At 41.5% G+C, this 20,907-nt stretch overlaps 1 protein-coding gene across 1 annotated transcript; it reads left to right on the top strand.

Moving 5' to 3' along the window:
* Nucleotides 1-270: 270 nt before the first annotated feature.
* On the top strand, nucleotides 271-5,554 carry LOC141791260 (putative transcription factor ovo-like protein 3). The gene is made up of 4 exons (XM_074671539.1): nucleotides 271-370; nucleotides 514-719; nucleotides 4,038-4,227; nucleotides 5,232-5,554. Exons 1-4 carry the CDS (start codon nucleotides 271-273, stop codon nucleotides 5,552-5,554), a joined length of 819 nt encoding a protein of 272 aa, XP_074527640.1.
* Nucleotides 5,555-20,907: the final 15,353 nt, after the last annotated feature.

Below are 20,907 nucleotides of genomic sequence, written 5' to 3'. Positions count from 1 at the left end.
ATGCAAAACTGGTGGGGGACCGGTTAAAATGGCGCAAGCGCATAGTCACTATAGTCATTTCACCCACCCCCCCAGCTCATCTCTGGTCTCAGACAGGTATGGAAATGAGTGCTGTGATTTGCTGGGATACTGCACCTGCAGGTTGTCGAGGAATGAGAGCTGGATGTATGACATCTAAGCTCATCTGTAATAGAGAAAACACAGTTTGTCAAGGGAAGGATTGACCAGAGACATACAAACAGAGCAAAGGAAAAGCAGGAGATCGAGAGGATGCCCAGGTCTTTTCTGGTGAAGAAGAAACGTGGAGCCTGTGGAGCATGGCAATGGAGAGAGCCAGAACAGCTGCAGTGGAAAGGAGACATTGTGGCAGGTTAGAGATTCAGATTTAAAATCTTATTACATGTGATAAAAAAAAGCCCTCAGTCTAAATCTTTTTGGACTTATCAGCTTTATAGAATCACGTGTTTTACTTTTTTGATTCCTTTTCTTCATTTCGCCTTTCATGGAGTCAAGATTCAACAGAGGAGGAAATAACAGGCTGCAGTCCTGCTGCCCCACAGAGTGACCCTGTGTCAGGTGTGACAGTAGCAGATGTCAGAGTGCCTTTACCTTCACCAGGATCAGGAATACCTGCAGCCAACACCAGACCAGACTGGTCACTAATGTTACGAGGCTCCTTTTACCACCCCAATGCCCTAACTCTGATCAGCAGAACTAAGGTAAGCTTAGTTCTCCCCATGAAAGTGTCTCTTACAGTCAAGGCTGATGTGAATACAGCAGATGACAACATAAAACATGGCCATGTGGGCCAGCAGCCCTGCTTGTCTGCACTGCTCTCTTTAGGACAGCGCTGTGAGATGATCCATCTTTAACAGAAATAAGGAGAGCTCCTAAGTGAGTGGTGGAGAGAATAGAAGTTCAGAGACAGCTGGTGTCTGTAGGAGTGTTCAAGCAGAACACATCAGGTGACAAAGAAGAAGCAGAAGGACAAGGGTCTTACTCCTCAAATAACCGGATATGTCGGCAGTTAGTCTCAAGTTTGTTGCATGTCGCTAAACTAAACTCACACCAGCTGGGTGTTCAGTATAGCAAGCTGCATGACTGATAGTGTTGTTGTTGCATGTTTTTTTTTTTTTTATTTTTTGCAGCCTTCTTAGTTTATCTTAGCCTTTTGGATAAAAATTTGTATTAGTTTTGTTCTTATTTTAGTCATTGTCATATGTGATGGTTTTAGTCTAGTTTTAGTCCACAAAAACTCAAAAAGGTTTTAGTCTAGTTTTAGTAAAAAGAGAGAAGTATTGGTCTTTGAACAAATTAATTTAGGTCAAAAAGTATTGAAAATTGAAATCAAAGTTGAAAGGTTGTATCAAATGTTGCAATTCATAAAACTACAGTCAACCTTAACACTTTACCAGACCAATTGCTCTAGCCTAAACATCCCCACTGATTTTGCTGCAGTGCTGTTCTTCATTTCTGTTGGGCAGAAACTTTTTTTTCTATATTTCAACTTGTATTTTTCATGAATTGATACATCAGATACATCAGAACATCTTTTTGGAGGACACTCGTGCACACTCTCATAGATTGTGCCCTGGGTGATTGCCCATATTACCCATAGCAAAAACCGTCCCTTGTGACTCAGCACTGTGTCATTGATTAGATGCTGTAGTAGCTCAGACCTCAAAAACTTTACACCACTGAAGGTTAATGATAGCAAAATGACAGAGCTACAAACTGACACAAAGTTTTTTAAGACTGCTCAGGTCAGATTCATCATCTAACAAAATAATTTATATATTTCAGTTACATTTCAACTCACATTTGAATTTTTTGTTTGAAAGCAAATATGTTTATATGTTTGGCGCCCAGGCTTTGGCTTCATCACTCCTTGCTGATAAGTTTCCATGGAGACATTGAGGAATGATGAGCAAAACATAATAAACACAACCAAAAGGCCCTCCTGTTTTGGGGGGTGGGGATGTTTAAATAAAAAAATATTAATCACAATAGCTATCTTTATTGTTTCTGACTGGAGTCTTATGCTAGAGTTTTTGAAGGTGTTCTGTAGCAGAGTGGTAGTCTATTTTAAAGGTCCCATATTATGCTCCTTTTCTGCAGTTTAATATGGATCATTGATGTCTTCGTGAAATGGTAGTAAAATTTTTTGGTCCAAAAAACCAATAAATCAAGCACAGCAGCATTGTTTCCAGGCTCTCATAGCCCCTCTGTTCAGAACGCTCTGATTTAGTGGGTGTGACCTTCATATGTAAATGAGCCACTGCTGATACCGCCCTGTTCTTCAGCGTCACTGAGAGCAGTGCCACAAGCTCTGAGTGCACAATGTTTAGAAAACAGCGAAGCTCGTTTACTGTAACATTACAGGCTAAAACAACAGGTTAACCGCAGCTTGAGCGCATCCTGAAGCTAACACAGAGACAGGAGGAACACTGAGGAAAAGCTCTTACATCTGCTCCACAGCACACAGCATTTAAAATACTTACATTGCCAGGGTTCGAGGTTTGTTGGCGGATGATTGGTAATGCGCCTGGATTCAGGACCAGTCTATTCGCTAGCCCTCTGTTGTGCTGTCCAAATTTGGAAAAGCAGTCGGCCGTGAAGCAACAAGCACACACATGCATGGTTTTACTGAGTGTAGCTGGCAGATTTCCCTCATAAATGAATGCCCTGACGTTCGGCCAAGATTATCTTCTAGTGCGAGCGGTTGACAGATGAATCTTTAGCCCCACGATCGTCTCACAGACTCGTCGGAGCCACCCCGATAATTTTCAAACATGTTTGATATTTACCTGGATGATTACAACATTCGTTCTCACTGAGGATGACAACATCCAAGAGAGAGAGAGAGAGAGCCACCTTACAAAAGACCGGACAACAGACAACAAATGCAGGCTCAAAGTGCAACTGAAAGGCTCCGGGTCAGCTGACTGCCCGCTCCACTGGCCCACTCAAGCCAGTTCAATAATGCCTTTAAAAATAACACATAACCACGCCATTTTCATACAGTAGTAAACTGTTGTTTTATCAGTGATCGGTGTGAGATCATGCCATTATTGACTGATAAAGCAACAGTTTCACCTCTGTCCCTCTGTGTGCGCGTAATGGATGAAAGGCACCGCTGCAGACAGCTCCGCTTCTCTCTCCTCGTGCCCCACCAGTGCGCTAAAAACCTCAGATCAAACAACTGAGCACATGTGGTGCATCACTCTCTCTGGTCAAATAATCTTGGTGAAATCCTGTAGTGTGTGCTGGTCAGTATTTTCAAATCTTGTTGTTAGAGTGTGCTCAAGATTTAGGAGAAGATGATCTGTGAAGATTCTCCTTATGTGTGAGATACAGCCTGATTTCAGAATCTTTTAAGATTTTTAAAATCCTGTAGTGTGAGCCAGGCTTTAGTCTTGTGAGGACTTCCGAGATGGGAAGCTTGTGCATGGAACTATGTGGTTATCTACAGCCAAAACCAGCCACATTCCTCTCCCCGTTGCTGGAGAGATTTCTCTCCAGATGCGGGAGAGGAGTGGGCGGGGAGGGGGTTCGGGGGTGTTTGCTCCAGTGGACCAATCGGGTCAGACTTGCACCTGATTATACAAAAAAGAGACTCACTGACGTCGGCAAACCCCGGAAATTCCAAGCAGCTTGTTTTAGGTCAGGATTTTATATTCACAAGCATAACTACGTGCAGGTTTTGTCATAAAATATCACATTTTGGGGGCTGGGAGGAAAGCCAAAGACCCACAAATTTAACTAAAAGACTTAATAAGTTATTTTTGCATAATATGGGACCTTTAAGTCATCACTGGGTGGTTTCAGAGAGTTGCAAGGTTTTGTTAAAGCACTGAGCAAACAATATGACAGTGTACTGAAATGTAAAGTACAGAAAATGTACTTTGTCCATTTTAATACATTATTTTTTTAAATACATATACTTTTGAATAATTAAGAAAGTTTAGATGTACTTCAGTACTCTACTCTAAAACCACCACTGGTTCTGTTTAAACGGACTAATCTCTCTCTGCTAGGCTCGTCCTCGCTCCACCCCTGGCTCAGGAGACTTTGTGTGCTCAGTGTGTCACAAAATATTCCCGCTGCAGCGCATGCTGACCCGACACCTCAAGTGTCACAGTCTGGTGAAGAGACACCCCTGCAGATTCTGTGGCAAAGGATTCAATGACACCTTTGACTTGAAGAGACACATGAGGACACACACAGGTGAGGAAGGAAGTTTCTCTCCTATCGTAATATAAGTCACTTATTCAGCAGTGCTCCTTTTGCTTCAGTACTCTGGCTTATGTAATACTCCCTGCCTCTCTTGCAGCAGTGAGACAACAGAGTGTAATTAGGGTGTCCCCCAGTCCATTTGCTCACTGTTGATCCAATATTTTATATTATACATAAAGACTATTTCTTTTACAATATGGGCACAAAGCAACTTCAGAATGCATTCAGTTCTGCTGCAGCACAAAATTCATTTAGCGCATTACCACATTCTCTGCGTACCAACACGACACATGCACACCAGAATGTGACAATGCTTTTAAATTTGTGCTTAGCTGGCTTATTAGAGCAATTATATTCCAAGGGTTTAAAGATTTTCTCTCACCATAGAAATGAGACAGAAAGGACCAAGCTCAGCTGTTCATTACCAGCCTGGAAGAGACAACTTCTGTAACCCATTGGATCTCAAACTGGACTAAATGAATCTATGGCTTGCTTGTTCAGGTCCCAAAGAGGACCTGGGACAGGCACTCTTCACTCAACCCTTTGCTGGTCTTGGCTGGCCCTGTGTCTGGAGACCTTTATCTGTTACCCACTTACATCAGATGTCAGCTAGAGTTTTGTGTTCTAGGGGTGGTGGTTCCTCATATTAGTATTTTTTACAGAGTGAGTCTGGACATTTGTATTTCAAACTTAAGCAGTGATTGCAGTGTGATTTGAGGGTCAATCAAGAGCTGGGCTAATGAAGAGCTTTGACACCGGAGTATGTAGTTAATTAAACAACTAATGACTCAGTGTAACAGAGATATGAATTTACTATTTGAACTGTCTGGTTGTTTTGGTTGTGATTCATCTGCCATTGGTCTACCTCTCAATGATTCTCCGTTAGCATCAGGGTTGGTTCCATGAAAAGTCGTACATCTCTTCGCCTCTTATACTTGGTTGTGAATGCAGTGTGGATAAATACAGGCCTGTGTATATGTGTCCCTGTGCTGCAGGTATACGTCCATATAAGTGTGAGCTGTGTGAGAAAGCCTTCACACAGCGCTGCTCTCTGGAGTCTCACATGAGGAAGATTCATGGCGTTCACCAACAGTATGCATACCGTCAGAGACGCTCCAAGATCTTTGTGTGTGAGGACTGTGGTTACACATCCAGCCGTCCGGATGAATACTTTCTACACGTGAGGCAGTGCCATCCGGGGAGTCCTTCCCTTCGCAGGTACTACCGCCGCCAGGCACATGAGAACAGCAGCTTTGGATTAGCTGACCGCAAGCTCCACTCCTACCTGCTGTACCCAACGTCTGCCTACTACATGTAGGGCTAATGTAACATTGAACTGCATTGATATAAGATATGACTACTGATAGATAATAGACTAAAGGTTACTTTTTAGTTTTAACAAAGTATTCACATATCGAACAGCTTCATGCTAGCCCTGTCTGAACCACTCATCGCTTCCAATTTTAAGGTAATACAACTCGTCACTTCCAGTTGTAAATTATGTATTGTAGCACCCAGCCATGTCTAGCCTCTTTCTGACCTGACCTGACCTGAGCAGTTCATTCCTCAGAGCAGAGTTAAAGTAGCTTGGACACTCTTCTAATCAAAATGTGCATGACATTCAGACACATTAGGGTCATAATTATATATACCTATCTACCTGCTAATAGGTGTGTGGGCATGTAATGGTTCTCAACTGTTGAGAAACTGAAGAGATGTAAATCTTTTTTGGCATAGTCCCCATGTGATACTAAGAGTCAAACTGCAGCTACAGTGGTTGTTAATGTGACAGTTGAATGTCGGATATTAAGTATTTTGAAGTTACAATCAAACAACTTAATTCAGCCTTAAAGTTTATGACCAGGGGGGAGTTGCAACAGTGGGGTTGGTTCCTGGGCATTGGTGAAGAAACCCTTACAACTGATCTTCACTTTACACTTAAGCAATTTGTTCCTTCTCTCTAGCTGGGTTTCCATTACACTTTTTTCGCAAAATGTAAGCAATATTTCTGAAGTTTGATAAAGAACAATTTCGCCTTGCCGTTGTTTCCATTACGACCAGAATTGCCCACAACTTGAGCAAAGTAAAACATAATGTCCGTCAGGACGCTGCACTCATGATGATGCCAATTCTTGAACATTAGTGTTTTTATTCACTGCTCAAACTGTCGGCCGTGATCACGCTAACTCAAAAAAGGCAGGAACGAAACACTGAATGAAAACCATAATCTCCAGCTCACATACTCTCATGCGCACACACACACCTCCGCCCCTCCCTCCTGCTGCTCTGACCGGCAGTCACAGCAGTCCTGATGCCTTCACAAGTGTTGGTCAAAAACACAAACTACCCCAACCCTGCATTACAGCAGAGCTGATAAAATATGAACACTGGAGCCTGTTTGTGTGGCAGTGGACACATACGAGGAGGTAAGGGAGGAGCGTTGTTATGACAACATGCAGAAAAGGTGTTTCCCTAGCACTTTTGCGACTAAGTTCTGTTTCGAAATGTCTGAAAAACCACTTCATGAGAGCATAAAAAACTTTTTATTGAAATTTGAAAGGTTTTTCCGAAAACATGGTGTTTCCATTACCATTTCTTTATTGCAATATTTAGGTTTTGCCCAATTCTAGGTGTAATGGAAACCCAGCTTCTGAGGCTCTTAACACCTGCAATTGTGGCTCTGTGTTGCCTTCTGGGCCTCTTGGCCCACCTCAAGACTTTTGCCTAAAAGAAAGCCTGTGCATGCACCGGACTGCATGGTTTTGACAGCCAACACCCACGTCAAAGCAGCAGAATGTCCTACTCCAGTCTCCAAGCCAGGTCAACACTTTGCACTCTCTGTAATCTTGGTTTGATGCATTTGTGGGCTATTTGATAAAAAATGATCTCCTTGTATCTCGTCTGCTGTGTTTATGTTGGTTTACAGTTCTCATTCCTTGTCCCTTTTCTTTGTTTTCTCATGTATTCACTTCATTCATGTATTCCCTATCCTCCCAGTTTGTAGTCAGTGAATCTTTGTTCACGTTCAAAAAAGTTGATTAGGTGACTTTTTTTGTGTGTTTTGAAATTTTACTGCTTCTTTACAGCAAGCAAAAAATGTAAAAATGTTGATGTTCAGATTATTTAACTGAATTTATTCACTTTCTTTACTCTGTCATGTACTCTGTCATTTGATGGAAAATGCTCCAAGACAAGACAAGACATTAAGTCATATTATTCTTAGCATTGACTTTTATTCATAATTGTAATAGTGAAGAACTGCTTAATTCATGGGTTAATAAAATTTATTAACCCATGAATCACAGTCCTGAAAAGCTGACCCCTACCAAATTCCTAGTGCCCATGCCAGCTCACTCCACCTCCTGTGTAAGGTGGGTGATGAGGTGCCCAAACCAAATTATTGGTAATAGACTAATCCCTGCTACATGATTGGTGAATGATGATACACTTCCTGGTACTACATTATTGTTGAATAAAAAATGTATGTATAAGTGCCATGTGTCAGGGATCCCACCGACCTCTATTAATCAATAACCAATTCAGGCCTTAAGTGATAAAAGCCATGACTTCCTTTTTAAGGTGATAGGCTACAACTCATCACCTCTTGTCTTAATTAAAACTACTGTTCAAAATTCCTGTTTTACAACGACCCCACTCATCACGTCCTGTTCTATATCAACACTTCTTTCTGTTCCTCTTTGTATTAACTCAAGTGCTCCTTTCATCATGTTTATTGTGGAAATAAATTGAATTTTAAGTTAAATTACAAAAAATGTGTACTTTTAATAGGACACATTTTTGTAATTTCCTCTTTGTTGTGCTGCATATAGATGATTTTCAGAAAACATAACACATTAAATGACCCCTGGCCCCCCTCCCAAAGAAAGTTGAGAGCACAGGTCAAACCAAGTTAAAGCATCAATTTGAATGAAACACTGGAACTGCACAAAGAAAAAAAACAACTGTTTAAATCTCCTCTTAAGAAACAGAGCATTACCATGTTGTACCAGGGCCTTTAGCCTTCCTGCTAGCAGCTACAGGAAGCCTACTTGTCAGGTCAGGTCAGCCACGTCCTGAAAGGGCATATTGCAAGTTTAAGACAACTGTTAAAAAATTGATAGGAAAATAACTTAAAAATAATATCCTGGAAGAAATTCCTAAATTAATAAACCACAGGGTCTCCTGGAGACGTTTTAGTACTACCGGTTTTTGTACTTCCGCGTTAAAAATCTGCATTTAAATATGACGTCACATTAGGGAGTCCCTCGGCTTCTACCTCTGTTCAACAGTAATAAACATGGATTAGACTGTCACTCCTGTCAACCAAGAGGAAAAAATCTGTATTCCTAATCATGTGATGCTCCTAAGGGTTATTACTTTGAGCCTGTTAGTAAAATGGAGAGCAGGAACAGGGCAGGATTAGGGGGAACAATGGCCATAGGAGAGCAGTGAAGTTGTGGTGTAAGAAGACCAGAGGAGAACGAAGCAGGTGTTGCGGTGAGTGAGCACTGTTAGCTAGTGATGTGTGGCCTAATGCTGTGTTCACATCAACACATTTAGAGGTCGAAGTCAGTTACACTGATTTAAAAATAAGTATTATGTGTAAGAGCTGATCATAAGGCAACACCCTTTGAGTTGTTATGATAAAGCCCATAGAGGGAAAGGCAGAGGAATCTGTCAGGTCTATCCACTGATTTGGGGTGCGTCTCAATGTGTTAACTTCGTGCTTCCTCTGTCCTATCTCCTCCACGACACCAGAAGTACTTTCCCAGTCGCCATTTTGAAGACTGTCCCAAAGCAATAATTGGCTCAGAGGAGAGAGGAGAGAGGAGAGAGGAGACTGATCGGAGGAGCTATGATCGAGGAGACACGAGAGCCAGCTTTGCGGAAGTCTTTTCACTGACAGACATGCCCCCATATGGAATATCACTCTCTGATTGGACGCTGCAGCGGCTCAGACTTCACATGAAACTTCACAAACACAGCAGAGTTTAATGAGAGAAAAGACGAGTTGAGGACAGGCACAGAAGATCGTTCACAAACTGATCATAAATATGGTAAAGTGTTCACTGTGAGTTTAAAGCACAAAACACTGAACACAACCATTATGAAATCAATATAACAGAGGATTGATATAGAAAACTGACTGATAAAGAATATCTTCCTGAGACACAATAAGGTGGGTTATGTTAATATATTGATATAACCCACCTTATCTGATCATGAACTCTGAAGCTTCAGAGTTCATGATCAGATGGGCTCAAGATAAAGGATAAATAATTCATAAATAATCTCACAATTACACATTTTACCGGAAAAGTGATCCGTGAGCTTCTAAACAGCACACAGAATAAACAGAGAGCAGGTTTTCTTCATGGTAACGTGTGTGTTTAACTGATTAAAGGAACAGACAAATCTGTTACTGTTTCTGTTTGATCAAAGTTATTACAGCGCACATGCCCAGATGCACAAACAGCTGTTACAGCTGACTGACAGGTGATCCAGAGGTGATCAGCTGATGCCGTCATCATTGAAACACGTCGCTTCATGTGAGGCTCCGAAGGAGAGGATGCCCCATGCTCTAAAAACCAATCTCCTCCGTTCCTCTCTCCTCTCTCTATTTCCTCGCGTCTCTCTCATGCATCTCTGGTGGGATGGACTAAGACGCAAGAGAACGACGCAAGTGGAGGAAGGAAGGATGGAACTTTGGAGCTTTGAGACGCACCCCTAGAGTCAGTCAAACATAAGTGATGATGATTGGCTTAAGGTAGAATACAACCATACTAACACATTTTTAAAAAAGGAGCTAATGCTGTCGTTAACTCTTTAGCAACAAATGTCACACAGATACCTGTAACTGTGTTTGTCTAACCTGCAGTCAGAGATGATCTCTTGCAGGGCCTTTGGACAAAAAAAAAAAAAAAAAAAAAAAGAAACTACAGAGGGAGGGATGAATATTTTGGGGGTTTGAATACATGTCACAAGTAGGTGACTTGTTTTGACTTGAAAAAAAAAAAAAAATATATATATATATATATATATATATATATATATATTAGAGATGACAGGGCCACACTTAAAATTGGGGGACAATTGGGAAAAATTGGGAGTAGAGTGAGATCCATGGTTAAAAAGCAGATGACTCTCGCCTAAATCAGGAGTGTTGGCAGGTGTTTGCAGCTCGTTCATCCAGGGTCCAGGGTTCATCCAGAAGAAGAACAGAATAGAATAGAAAATACTTTATTTATCCCCTAGGGGAAATTCAGGAGTCACAGCAGCAATCAAGAAAACAAAATAAGTGTAATGATCCACTCCAAATACAAAGATGACGAAAAAGAGACAAAAAAAATTACAAGAAATGGACAAAGAAGAGAGAGCTGCTGCAACAGGCAGCTACCTGGGCAGTGCCTAGCCTACAGTACAGGCCTTAACATCACTGATGTAAAAAGCTGAACATAAATGTGAAGTGAACATTATGTCCCAGAGTAAAACCCACTCAACAATCTGAGTTCTTTACATATTTGAAGTTTAAAACAAAAAAAAAGAAGAGAAAGGAAAACTCAATAACTACTTTCCCTGGCAAATAATTAGGAACCCTGTTGCTGCTTAAATTACTTTTTTGGAAAGTCACAGGTAACTAATTAATTTCTTTTATAAATTAATTAACTAACACTGATGTCAACTGATTAGAGCAGACAAGAGAAAGAGAGGGAGTGAGATGACAGTGGCTGTGTTTACATGCAGCCAATATTTGCGTTGAGGTCAGTATTACGGTTTCTGGAATGTTTGAAATAACCCGTTTACATATGTGCGCAAACAGAGTTTTTCCTGTTTACATGGTATCCCGATCAAAAGGGCAACGCATGGGCAGCATCTCGGCACATGGGAAATGTCATGGTGCAATGCTCATCATCACTGCTTCATCTCGCTGTATCCATAGCAACAACAACAGCAGCAGAATGACGGACCTCCTGTACTCAAAAGACCAAGATTCCCTGCAATCAGAACATGCACAGAACATAAGTTAATGTTCCTTTTGATGGGGATATCCTAAAAGGTGAATACATGACCAAATATTCAGGTTAGAAAAGGAGGAACCCAGGGGGGAGTTTCAGGTTTTTAAAAACCAGAATATGAGCATATTCCGTTTTTTCAAAAGGGTTATGTGTTTACATGGCCCTTGCGCAACCGGGTTATTGCTTGTATTCTGAACACAAAAGGGCTACTGACTGCATGTAAACGCACTCAGTATGACAGAAAGGAACAGAGTAACAACAAACCACAGAGTAAACTAATGTCTCTGCAACAGCCAAACAACCATCAGAATAAGTACTTTAGACCTGTATAACAGACTATCAAAGATTGAAGATCAAGTCTGAGTCTGAGTTTGCATCCACTCCTGCTGCTCCTGTTGAAAAGTGTCATAGTTTGGTGTAAGAATGAGTTAAGTGGAAAAGCTTTGAGAAGAAAGGTCAGAACCAGCTTTTATTTGTTCTTTGGGGTCAGGTTAGACTTGGACTGAGTGGAGTCATTAACAATGATCCTTATTCACACATCATTCAAACGTTGGCGTTTGAATGGATGTGAGTTTGGGCTTAAAGCTATGGTCTACGATCTGAAACCCAGTTTGGCTGATGAGACACATTTGAAAAATGCAGCCTCACTCACCCCTCCCCTCCGTGTCCCAAGATCCCGCCCCCCAGCTCGTATGGCCCTTCTTTGCCTCCTAACAACACGCCCCCGACAGAGCAAGCCGGCCAGCAGAAAATGTAACAAACAGTCATCCTCCTTGTAACACACAGTGGTAGCTTTTTCACTTGGACCGGCGCAATCAAAACCATGAATTAACCGGCAAAGCAGGTCTGGCGTTGCCACTGCCAGCTGATGAGAGCAGTGTCAACTGTGGGCGAGGCTTTACCTTTCTCGTCGTGTCTTCACCAGCTCAATTTACAATGCTAAAGATGTGTGGCTAACTTATGCTAAAATCTACTGATAGGGCTGACCCATTCTGACCAACAGCACTCAGTCATTAGCCAGTATAGGCACAGACTAACCAGAATTATTCAGCTGAGAGCTCCCACTGTGGTAAACAAAGTCATTACCTGTTCCAACAGAAACTCAGCTGCCTCGGCGTCAGTTTTCAGTCCCAAATCCCTCTGCAGCTTTTTCCACCAGTCGTACGATTCTCCAATGTTGATTCTCCAGTGGGACCTGTATTGCTCATATTTCTTCTTTACTTCAGCCTTTTCCTGAAAACTTTTATGTTTTCTTCCCTTCGATGTGGAGGGTAACAGAAGCGGCTTCCTGGTTTCGGCGCTAGTCTTTTCCGGCTCCATAATGCTTCAGTAGCTGTGCTGCTAGCTGCACACTGGTATATGAAGGAGTTAGTTGGGAGGATGCGGGACCATGGGCGTGACGGTGAGAAGCGAGGGAGACAGGTGATTGGATGGACTCACAGACCAATACGAACCGCGCATGCCAGAGCAGTTTGGATTGGTCAACTAGTATGCAGCTTTGCAGCAGATATACTGAATGGATTTTTTTTTGGGACTTTTCGGTCTTTATATTGTGTAGATTGGACCAGCCCTATAGACTGTGTTATTACGATGTACAAAGCCTCCAAATCGTACACCATAGCTTTCAACACATAGAATTCAACACTGTACATGCTCGGAGATTTACTGTTCTCCAAACCAGTAGCCAGGAGCCTCTGTGAGAATAAAGACTGAGTTGCGCTGCAGTGACTTCCTCTGACAAGAGGCAGCAGATCTCTGTAGCAATGAGAGTTTATTGGCAAATAAATATATTTGGCATTTTAATTTTTTTTTTTTTTTTTTTTTAATCTTGATTTGACCCATAAATTAGAAACAGTTACATTGGCATAGAAAAAAAAATGCAAGAAAGCGCTGGAGAGGTGAAAAAAAACCCAAGGTGGGCTTATCCAAGATACCACCCCAAATAGAATTAATAATAAAAATATGAAAATAAAAATAAACAAAATTTAGTAAAATGAAATAAACTCAGATGAACTCAACAACAAACAACATGCAAATCAGAGATGTAGATGTTTTTGTTAAATGATAATATGAATTCCAAATTAATGAACCTCTGTAAGTAAAAGAAAACTGACATTTGTGACTTGTATTGTGCGAATGAATCTGAGAGTTGATTGTAAAAAAAACATGAAAGATTCTGGAAGCAAATGTGGTAGATGAATATATCTTTAAATAAATATATAAGATTGAAGGGTATTAATATTGTAAATGGATAATAAGTTCAGCTTTTTAAATAGAGGGGCAAATGGAGGTAAATAATTAGAAGAGGTTGCTAGCCTACCAAATTTCTTTTGAGTGATGAATATTTTTTGCAAATTTGTAGGGTATGCAAATTTGTCCAAACAATATTCTAGTAGCTAAGATGTGGATATATTAATATATTATTAATATATCCACATCTTAGCTTGTTAGTCAGAATCAAAGTTGTATCATCAGCAAAAAGTATCTGTAGTATGGTGGGAGACACGGAAGCCAAATCATTTATGTACACAAGGAACAATAACCGGCCAAGTATGGAGCCCTGAGGGACGCCATATGTTATTTGAGTTTTGGAGGATATGTAACCATTAACATTAACAAATTGTTCAAGATTCGAAACAAAATTCGCAAGCCAATTATATGATAAATCCTGAAATCCATAACAATGGAGAAAGCAAAATAGTAAGATCAACAGAATCCAAAGTTTTGGATGAATTCAAAAAGATACCTAGTGAAAATTCATTGTTATTTAAAGCTGAATATTCTTTTTCTACCAGTTGTAGAAGGGCCATATCAATTGAGTGGTTTTCCTGGAAACCATACTGATGCTTATAAAAAAAATGTGGTGCTTTTTCTTTCTGTTCTTTAAATTTATTGCTCAAGAATTTTTTTTAGATATTCAAACAAAATGATTGTATTTGTTTCTATAAGGTTGATACATTGTTGAGTTAAAAGGTGTAGTATTGGTAAGAAACCTCTTATATAGAGAATGAAAAAGTTTTAAAAATATGGAGGATAAATCATGAGAAAAGTTTATGTCCAGAGTGTGTCTGATGTGATGTTCTGCACTCAAAGTTAAGCTTTGTTTTAAAAACTAAAAGTCTCTGCAGCTATGCATTACATCGTTACTTTAAAGCAAACATTCAGCTGTACCCAAAATATCACTGCCCCTGTGGTTTTGCTGCACTCTGCCATTGTGTATTCAACCTGATTGTAACAGTGCAGCCAATCTGGAAAATTTAAAGAGGCACACAGAGCTAAAGTAGTGACTGCAGTTGTGCAACATAATCACAAACAGGCCTGAGGTGCAATGACACACATCACATCACAACTGTAACCACTAAAATACATCAGAAGGGTCTGAATGGCTGAAGACAGCATGCTCATGGGGTGACTTCTCTGCCACTCAAACATCAATGTCAGTGTCAAACAGTGGTGCTGTAAACTTAGTGCACTTCTAACGTTTCTGTCAGTCTGGAGAGCGGGAAAATAAATCCTCAATAAGGCCTTCTGTGCAGCCCCCAGCTGTCTGGTCAGCCTTTCTTGTCCTTAGACCCCTGATTTATAAAGTCCCATGGATGAGACCCTGAGCAGGTCCTGAGGGAGCACTCAGTCCTGCCCTCCTGCATCTGTGAAAAGTTAGGAGGCCAAGGAGTGGGGCAGAGCAGGGCAAGGCTCAGCCAATGGACCTGTCGTAGAGTGAGGAGTCAACACATTCAGGAGAGCTCTGCACAACAATGCCTCTCCCAGGCCTGCAGCTCCCCACCTTCTGCACACACCAGCAGGTATGACTCACTCCTCGTCTGAGGCAGGTGAACCTGAAGGGAAACAAAGTATCAGAGTAGAAATAAAGGTGATACTCTATTCGTCATGAAACATTCTTAATACACACATTTAGACATGTAAAGGGAAACCCCTGCTGTAAAACTGTCAGATCTAGTGCTACATCTAAGTTACATTACATTAGTTACAATTAGCCCTGTGTGAGGCTCTGGTGTGTGGTCTATGACTTTCTTAATTCAGTGTGTTTGCTCCAATCCATCTGTTTGGGACAGATTATAGGTGAGGGTTACTCACTGTGTCGTGGGTTGTTGCATGAGAGATGTATGAAATGTCACGACCATCAAGTACAAATTATCACACTGATAAAAAATATTCTGCTGCTATAAAAAATTAATACAATATCTTGCATAATATATTTGCGTTGATCAAGCAAAATTCTTCTCTGTTTAAACTACTGAATTATTTTTTGACATAGAAAATAAAAGCCAAGTAAAGTGAACTTCATTTTGTCAAGTAGTTTACACAAAAAAGGAAACTTTGTTTGAATTACGCTTTTTTTTCAACGCAGTAAATGAAATTTGCGAGTTAAACCAACTTGGTTTTATTGTGTAGATTCAGGTTGTATATTCAGGTTGTTTCAACATATTCACAAAGGCAAGACATTTGAACCATGAGTGAGGAGGATAAACAGTAGATATAAGGCTCTGCTGTACATTGATCTGTATTGTAAGTTGCTTTGGGCAAAAGCATTTGCATTTGCAGAATTGTAGGCTGTCCATGCACCACTGCAATTACTGTATGTGTAATCTTTGAAACACTTCATTTTTAAATGTGCTGACATAGCATAGCCCATCAACACATTTTGTCTCATTAACATAAAATGAACTGTAAAAATCACTGGGTACATGGGTTGGGCCATATAGAGCGCAGGCCGACAGTTCACGTCTATCGAGCACAGACAGCAGGTTGATGCCTGTCTGTCACAGATACCAGGTCCATGCCCTTTAAACACAAACTGCTGGGTGCGGCAATCAAGCACAGGCAGCAGGTCCACGCCTGTCAAACATAGACAGCTGGTACACGCCCACCAAGTCACAGTAGGGTCTTATATGCACTGCATTCCCTCCCCACTCATGATTTCAATAGATTATTTCATGTTTAACCACTAAACATAAAGTAATCTAGGAGAAGCTTAATGTTTAACTTTCACTAATTGAAAAAACACCCATGTTCCTTTTTCAGGGGGCAACATCAGTGTGATGAGTGTGATGCTGTTGTTAAAAACACAAATCAATTCATGCCCTTGGAAACTGAGGCAGCCACCTCATTGTTCATTTGATCACTCATTCATTTTTTTGAACCGCTTATCCTGTGCAGGGTCGCGGGTGGCTGGAGCCTAACCCATCTCATTGTTAAACATGCAAATAACCCATGTAGGGGAGACAGGGAACAGTTGTAACCAGTGGCATATTCTCCCAGAGGCCAAAGGAAGCCATGCCTCCTCTCCTTTTTTAGACTGTAGCTGTGATTTAATGAAAATACTCCTTTTTAACAGTTTCGATAATTCTTCTGTGTTTTGTCACTGTCATCTCTTCCTTATTTCTCTCCTCTAGTTATTGAGCATTTTATAATGTGTAAAACAGCGCCCTCATAAATGTTCTGTGGCGAATGTGTGGTGAAAATACGATACTGCACGCTGTTGTCTGCTAGGAAACCAAGCTGATTTGGTGTCCCTTGGTTAAAAAAAAAAAAAAAAAAAAAAAAAGATTAACCAATCAGATGAGGCCGCGGTCATGACACTGCACACCTGTGATTGGCCAAGACTGTGTCAAGGGAAGCCACCCCATCTTTGGCCTCAAACCAATCAAATCACAGTATCATCATCATCAAGCCACTGGATGAAATCAGGGAGGTTAGCACATTAGCAGTGTGCATGAAGCGGCCGGTTGTGTGTTTAAGTGGGCGGTTGAATGAATTAATAAGATGTTTAAGCTGAGTTAAGAGGACAATGTACGTGTGTGAATGAGTGAGTGAGGGTGGGAGAGTGAAAGGGCGTGTGTCGGTGATCAAAGTAAGTAAAATGAGCACTCTTTGGGCGCTCTAACAGGTCGTTCCGTTACATGAAATGGCGATATACAAACTGCAACATAGTCTTTTATGTACCACACTCCCTAAAAATCATACAGATTAGAGACTTTGTCTCACTTGGCTTCCTTAAAAAAATCCCCACGCCACGCCACTGGTTGTAACATACGTCAGTTGTAACACTTGCAATTTCTCCAATCAGGAACAAGATAGGGATCCCATGATTCACTCTGAAGCCCAGAAGAATCAGTACAGGTGCCCCACAGGGTTGTGTCAGGTCCCCAGTCCTTTTTATACTATACATGAATGATTGTACAAATAGTCAATTGGGGAAATATGTTTTTTTTTGTTTTCAGATGACACAGCTATCCTCAGCTTACTGTACAAAGACGTAAGCCCATCAAGCTATTTCAGTGAAATAGAAAACTTTTTACAGTGGTGTGACACCAATCATCTTACTTTAAACGTCAATAAAACTAAGGAGATGGTTCTGGACCCCAGATCGGTGGGGGATCACAGGCCGGTGGTCATACATAACACAGACATTGAACAAGTGTACTCATTTAAGTATCTTGGTGTGCTCTTTATTTTTAAAAGTCATGTTGACACTGTGTGCTCCGGTCTACAGCAGAGACTTCACTTTTTACGCTGAGTCGGAGTGTACTGTGTGGACCAAAATTGTTTGTTTTTATTCTATCAGGCTGTGTTGGAAAGTGTGCTCAGATACGACATGTTTCCAGGGTTTGGGAACCTCACTGTGCATTTCAAAACTAAGCTGGCCCTTCTGGATCACACAGCAATGAAGGTGATAGGGAAAAAGGAATACCAGTCCTGGCTGTAAGGACTGTGCAATATTCATGGGGTTTTCTTTCCTTTATAGCAGGGTATGTGCAATATGTGTATAATGTGCAATTTCTGTAATATGCAAAATGTGTCTGTATGTGCAATACTGGTGGTGTGCAATTTTGTGTTGTTTGTTTTATCAGATTCTGGAGACTTGTAAGCAGCAAGCGGGTCAAAAACAAATTTCCTAGGGGGACAATGAAGAATATCATATCGTATCTAGTGCTGTCAGGCGATTAAAAAAATTAATATAATTAATTACAGGATTTGTAATTAATTAATCTAATTAATCACATTTTAATCTCATATCTGCTTAAGGTCCCAAAATAAAGAATTTGAATTCCAGGACATTAAAATTACATTAAAAGACATTAAAAAATATTTTAAAATAAGGTGGGAGTATTTACAACACATTTTTAGGTACCCTGATGCATAAGGAACACATGAAAAAAGTTTTATGGTTCTATCTTTACAAAATCTACGTATAGCGACTCCAAACCTATTTGTCGCTTGAGAGGAAGTAAAGGGTCCTGTCTTTGTCTGACGCGCTGCCGCCTAGCCCACAGAGACACACCGAGGCACGGAATCCAGTTAAACGTGGCTTTAATGAAGCGGTGATTTGCTCTCCCGCACACACACTGAATGAATCCGGGCACATCAATGTATCAGACCATCCAAAACAAGGCAAAACTTAGCGGTCAACAAAAATTACGGCTACCCGCTCCCCTCTCTCCATCCGACTGCAGATAAGCACACCTTTAAATACACCCGGCATTCACCACTTGTGTCCCGTGACCCAAACTTCCGCTGGTTACCATAGAAACCACAAACACCACGTGACATATAAACTGCATTATGGCTCCTACACACCAGCCCCTTAATTATAACATCAATAATTACCATAACTTTAACTCAAGCAATAGGAGAAATAAATGCAGCAGTAAAATCAAATAACAATTTCACAAAACTGTAATTTAGTGTCCATCAATAATTATAATCCACACTGGAATCTTCTTTTCTTCATGTTTCACGTCATGAACCAAAGTCAAGTCAACGTCTCTCAAAAAAAAACACAGGTCACAGTCAAATGTGAACCCAAAAAATTACCATCAAAAAAACAAAAAACAAAAAACAAAAAGTAATCCACAACTCGAATTCTGCAAGGGGTCCAGGATCCAAAGTCTCTACTGAGGCCAGTTCGTCCTTAACCCGCCTCAGCCTCTTGCAGCAAACAAATCTTGGTTATTGGGCGGTCCAGACAGCTAGTCTGTGTTTTTATCCGTACCTGGCGGACAAATCCCTGACGGTCTGGAAAGGTCTGGATTACTCGTCCCATCAGCCACGAGTTCCGAGGTGCGGTGCTGTCCATGAGGAGGATGAGGTCTCCGACCTTGAGATTTCTCCTTGCTCCTATCCATTTCTGGCGCTCCTGCAGCTGAGGTAAGTACTCCTTCACCCATCTTTTCCAAAACAGATCAGACATGTATTGAACTTGTTTCCATCTCCTGCGTGCATACATATCTGCAGCCTGGAATACTGTTGGTGGTAAGGATGGGGAGGTTTTCAATAATAACAGGTGATTAGGAGTGAGTGCTTCCAGGTCATTCACATCCATCGATGCCTTCGTGATTGGCCGACTGTTGATGATGGCCTCAGCCTCGCAAAGCACTGTATGAAGACCATCTTCATCCAGATTTTGTACCTTTAAGGTGGAGTTAAGTACCTTGCGGACAGATCTTATGAGGCGTTCCCATGGTCCTCCATGGTGTGAGCCAGCTGGTGGATTAAAGCTCCATTTCACTCCTTTTTGCTGCATCACATCCGTTATCTGCTCGCTGTTCCACTGCTCAATAGCTGTTCTCAATTCTCGCTCTGCTCCTATGAAGTTGGTGCCGTTGTCGGATCGAAGCTCACGGACTTGACCTCTTCTAGCAACAAAGCGTCGGAGGGCATTTATAAAAGAGTCAGTGTCCAGTGATGTTGCAACTTCAAGGTGAATAGCTCTGATGGCCAGACAGGTAAAAATTACACCATACCGCTTCACCATGCTTCTCCTGCTTTTTACTTCAAAAGGGCCAAAGTAATCCACTCCGACACGTGTGAATGGTGGTTCATCCGGCATGATTCTGTCAGAGGGTAAGTCTGCCATCTGCTGGTGGACTGGCTTGGCATTTAAGCGACGACACATGACACACTTCGAAAGCACCTTCCTGATGGCTGTGGTTGCCCCGGTTATCCAGTATCTTTCCCTCAACCTTGACAACATGTGATTACGACCACCATGTCCTACTTGCTGATGTATGTGTCTTAGGAGAAGCTCTGAAATATGGAGATCTTTCGCCAATATTACCGGATGTTTCGTCTCCACAGGCATCGACAATCTACTGAGGCGACCACCAACCCTCAAGACTCCATCTTGCAATCGGGGGCAGAGCTTTCGAAGATGACTGGATTTCTTGATTGGCTGACCTTTCTCCAGACTGGCCAACTCCTCAGGAAATTGTGCCCGCTGGCAGTACCTGATGATAGCCAGTTCGGCCTGGTCCAAGTCCTCCACTGTGAGACTCCCAATCACAGAGGTCCTTTTAAACCTTTTCATTTCCTCTTCCACAGAGGACTCCTGTTGCTCAGTGGTGAGCTCAGACTGTACCAGGATCTGATGTAAATGTCTCCTCTTCTCCATACAAGACAAAAGCCAGCCTTTTATCCTCAGGATCCATGCCACAGATCTCTTCAGGCGTGTCCAGGAGGAAAAATGCTGGATCAAGTTTGAAACTGGCTCCTCTTCAGCCTGTATTACATTCACCATGGTTGTTTTCTTCACCTCTGGATCTTCAGGGGAAAGCTGACTGATGTTTTGTGGATTGACAGGCCACTCGCTCTCAGGTTGTAACAGGAAGTGAGGCCCTGACAACCATGTAGGGTG

This window comes from Halichoeres trimaculatus, unplaced genomic scaffold (assembly GCF_033239565.1).
Source record: "Halichoeres trimaculatus isolate MK-OKI-2021-1 unplaced genomic scaffold, fHalTri1.1 fHalTri1_scaffold_6, whole genome shotgun sequence".
Classification (NCBI taxonomy): domain Eukaryota; kingdom Metazoa; phylum Chordata; class Actinopteri; order Labriformes; family Labridae; genus Halichoeres; species Halichoeres trimaculatus.
This window is presented reverse-complemented; position numbering and strand designations above follow the sequence as displayed.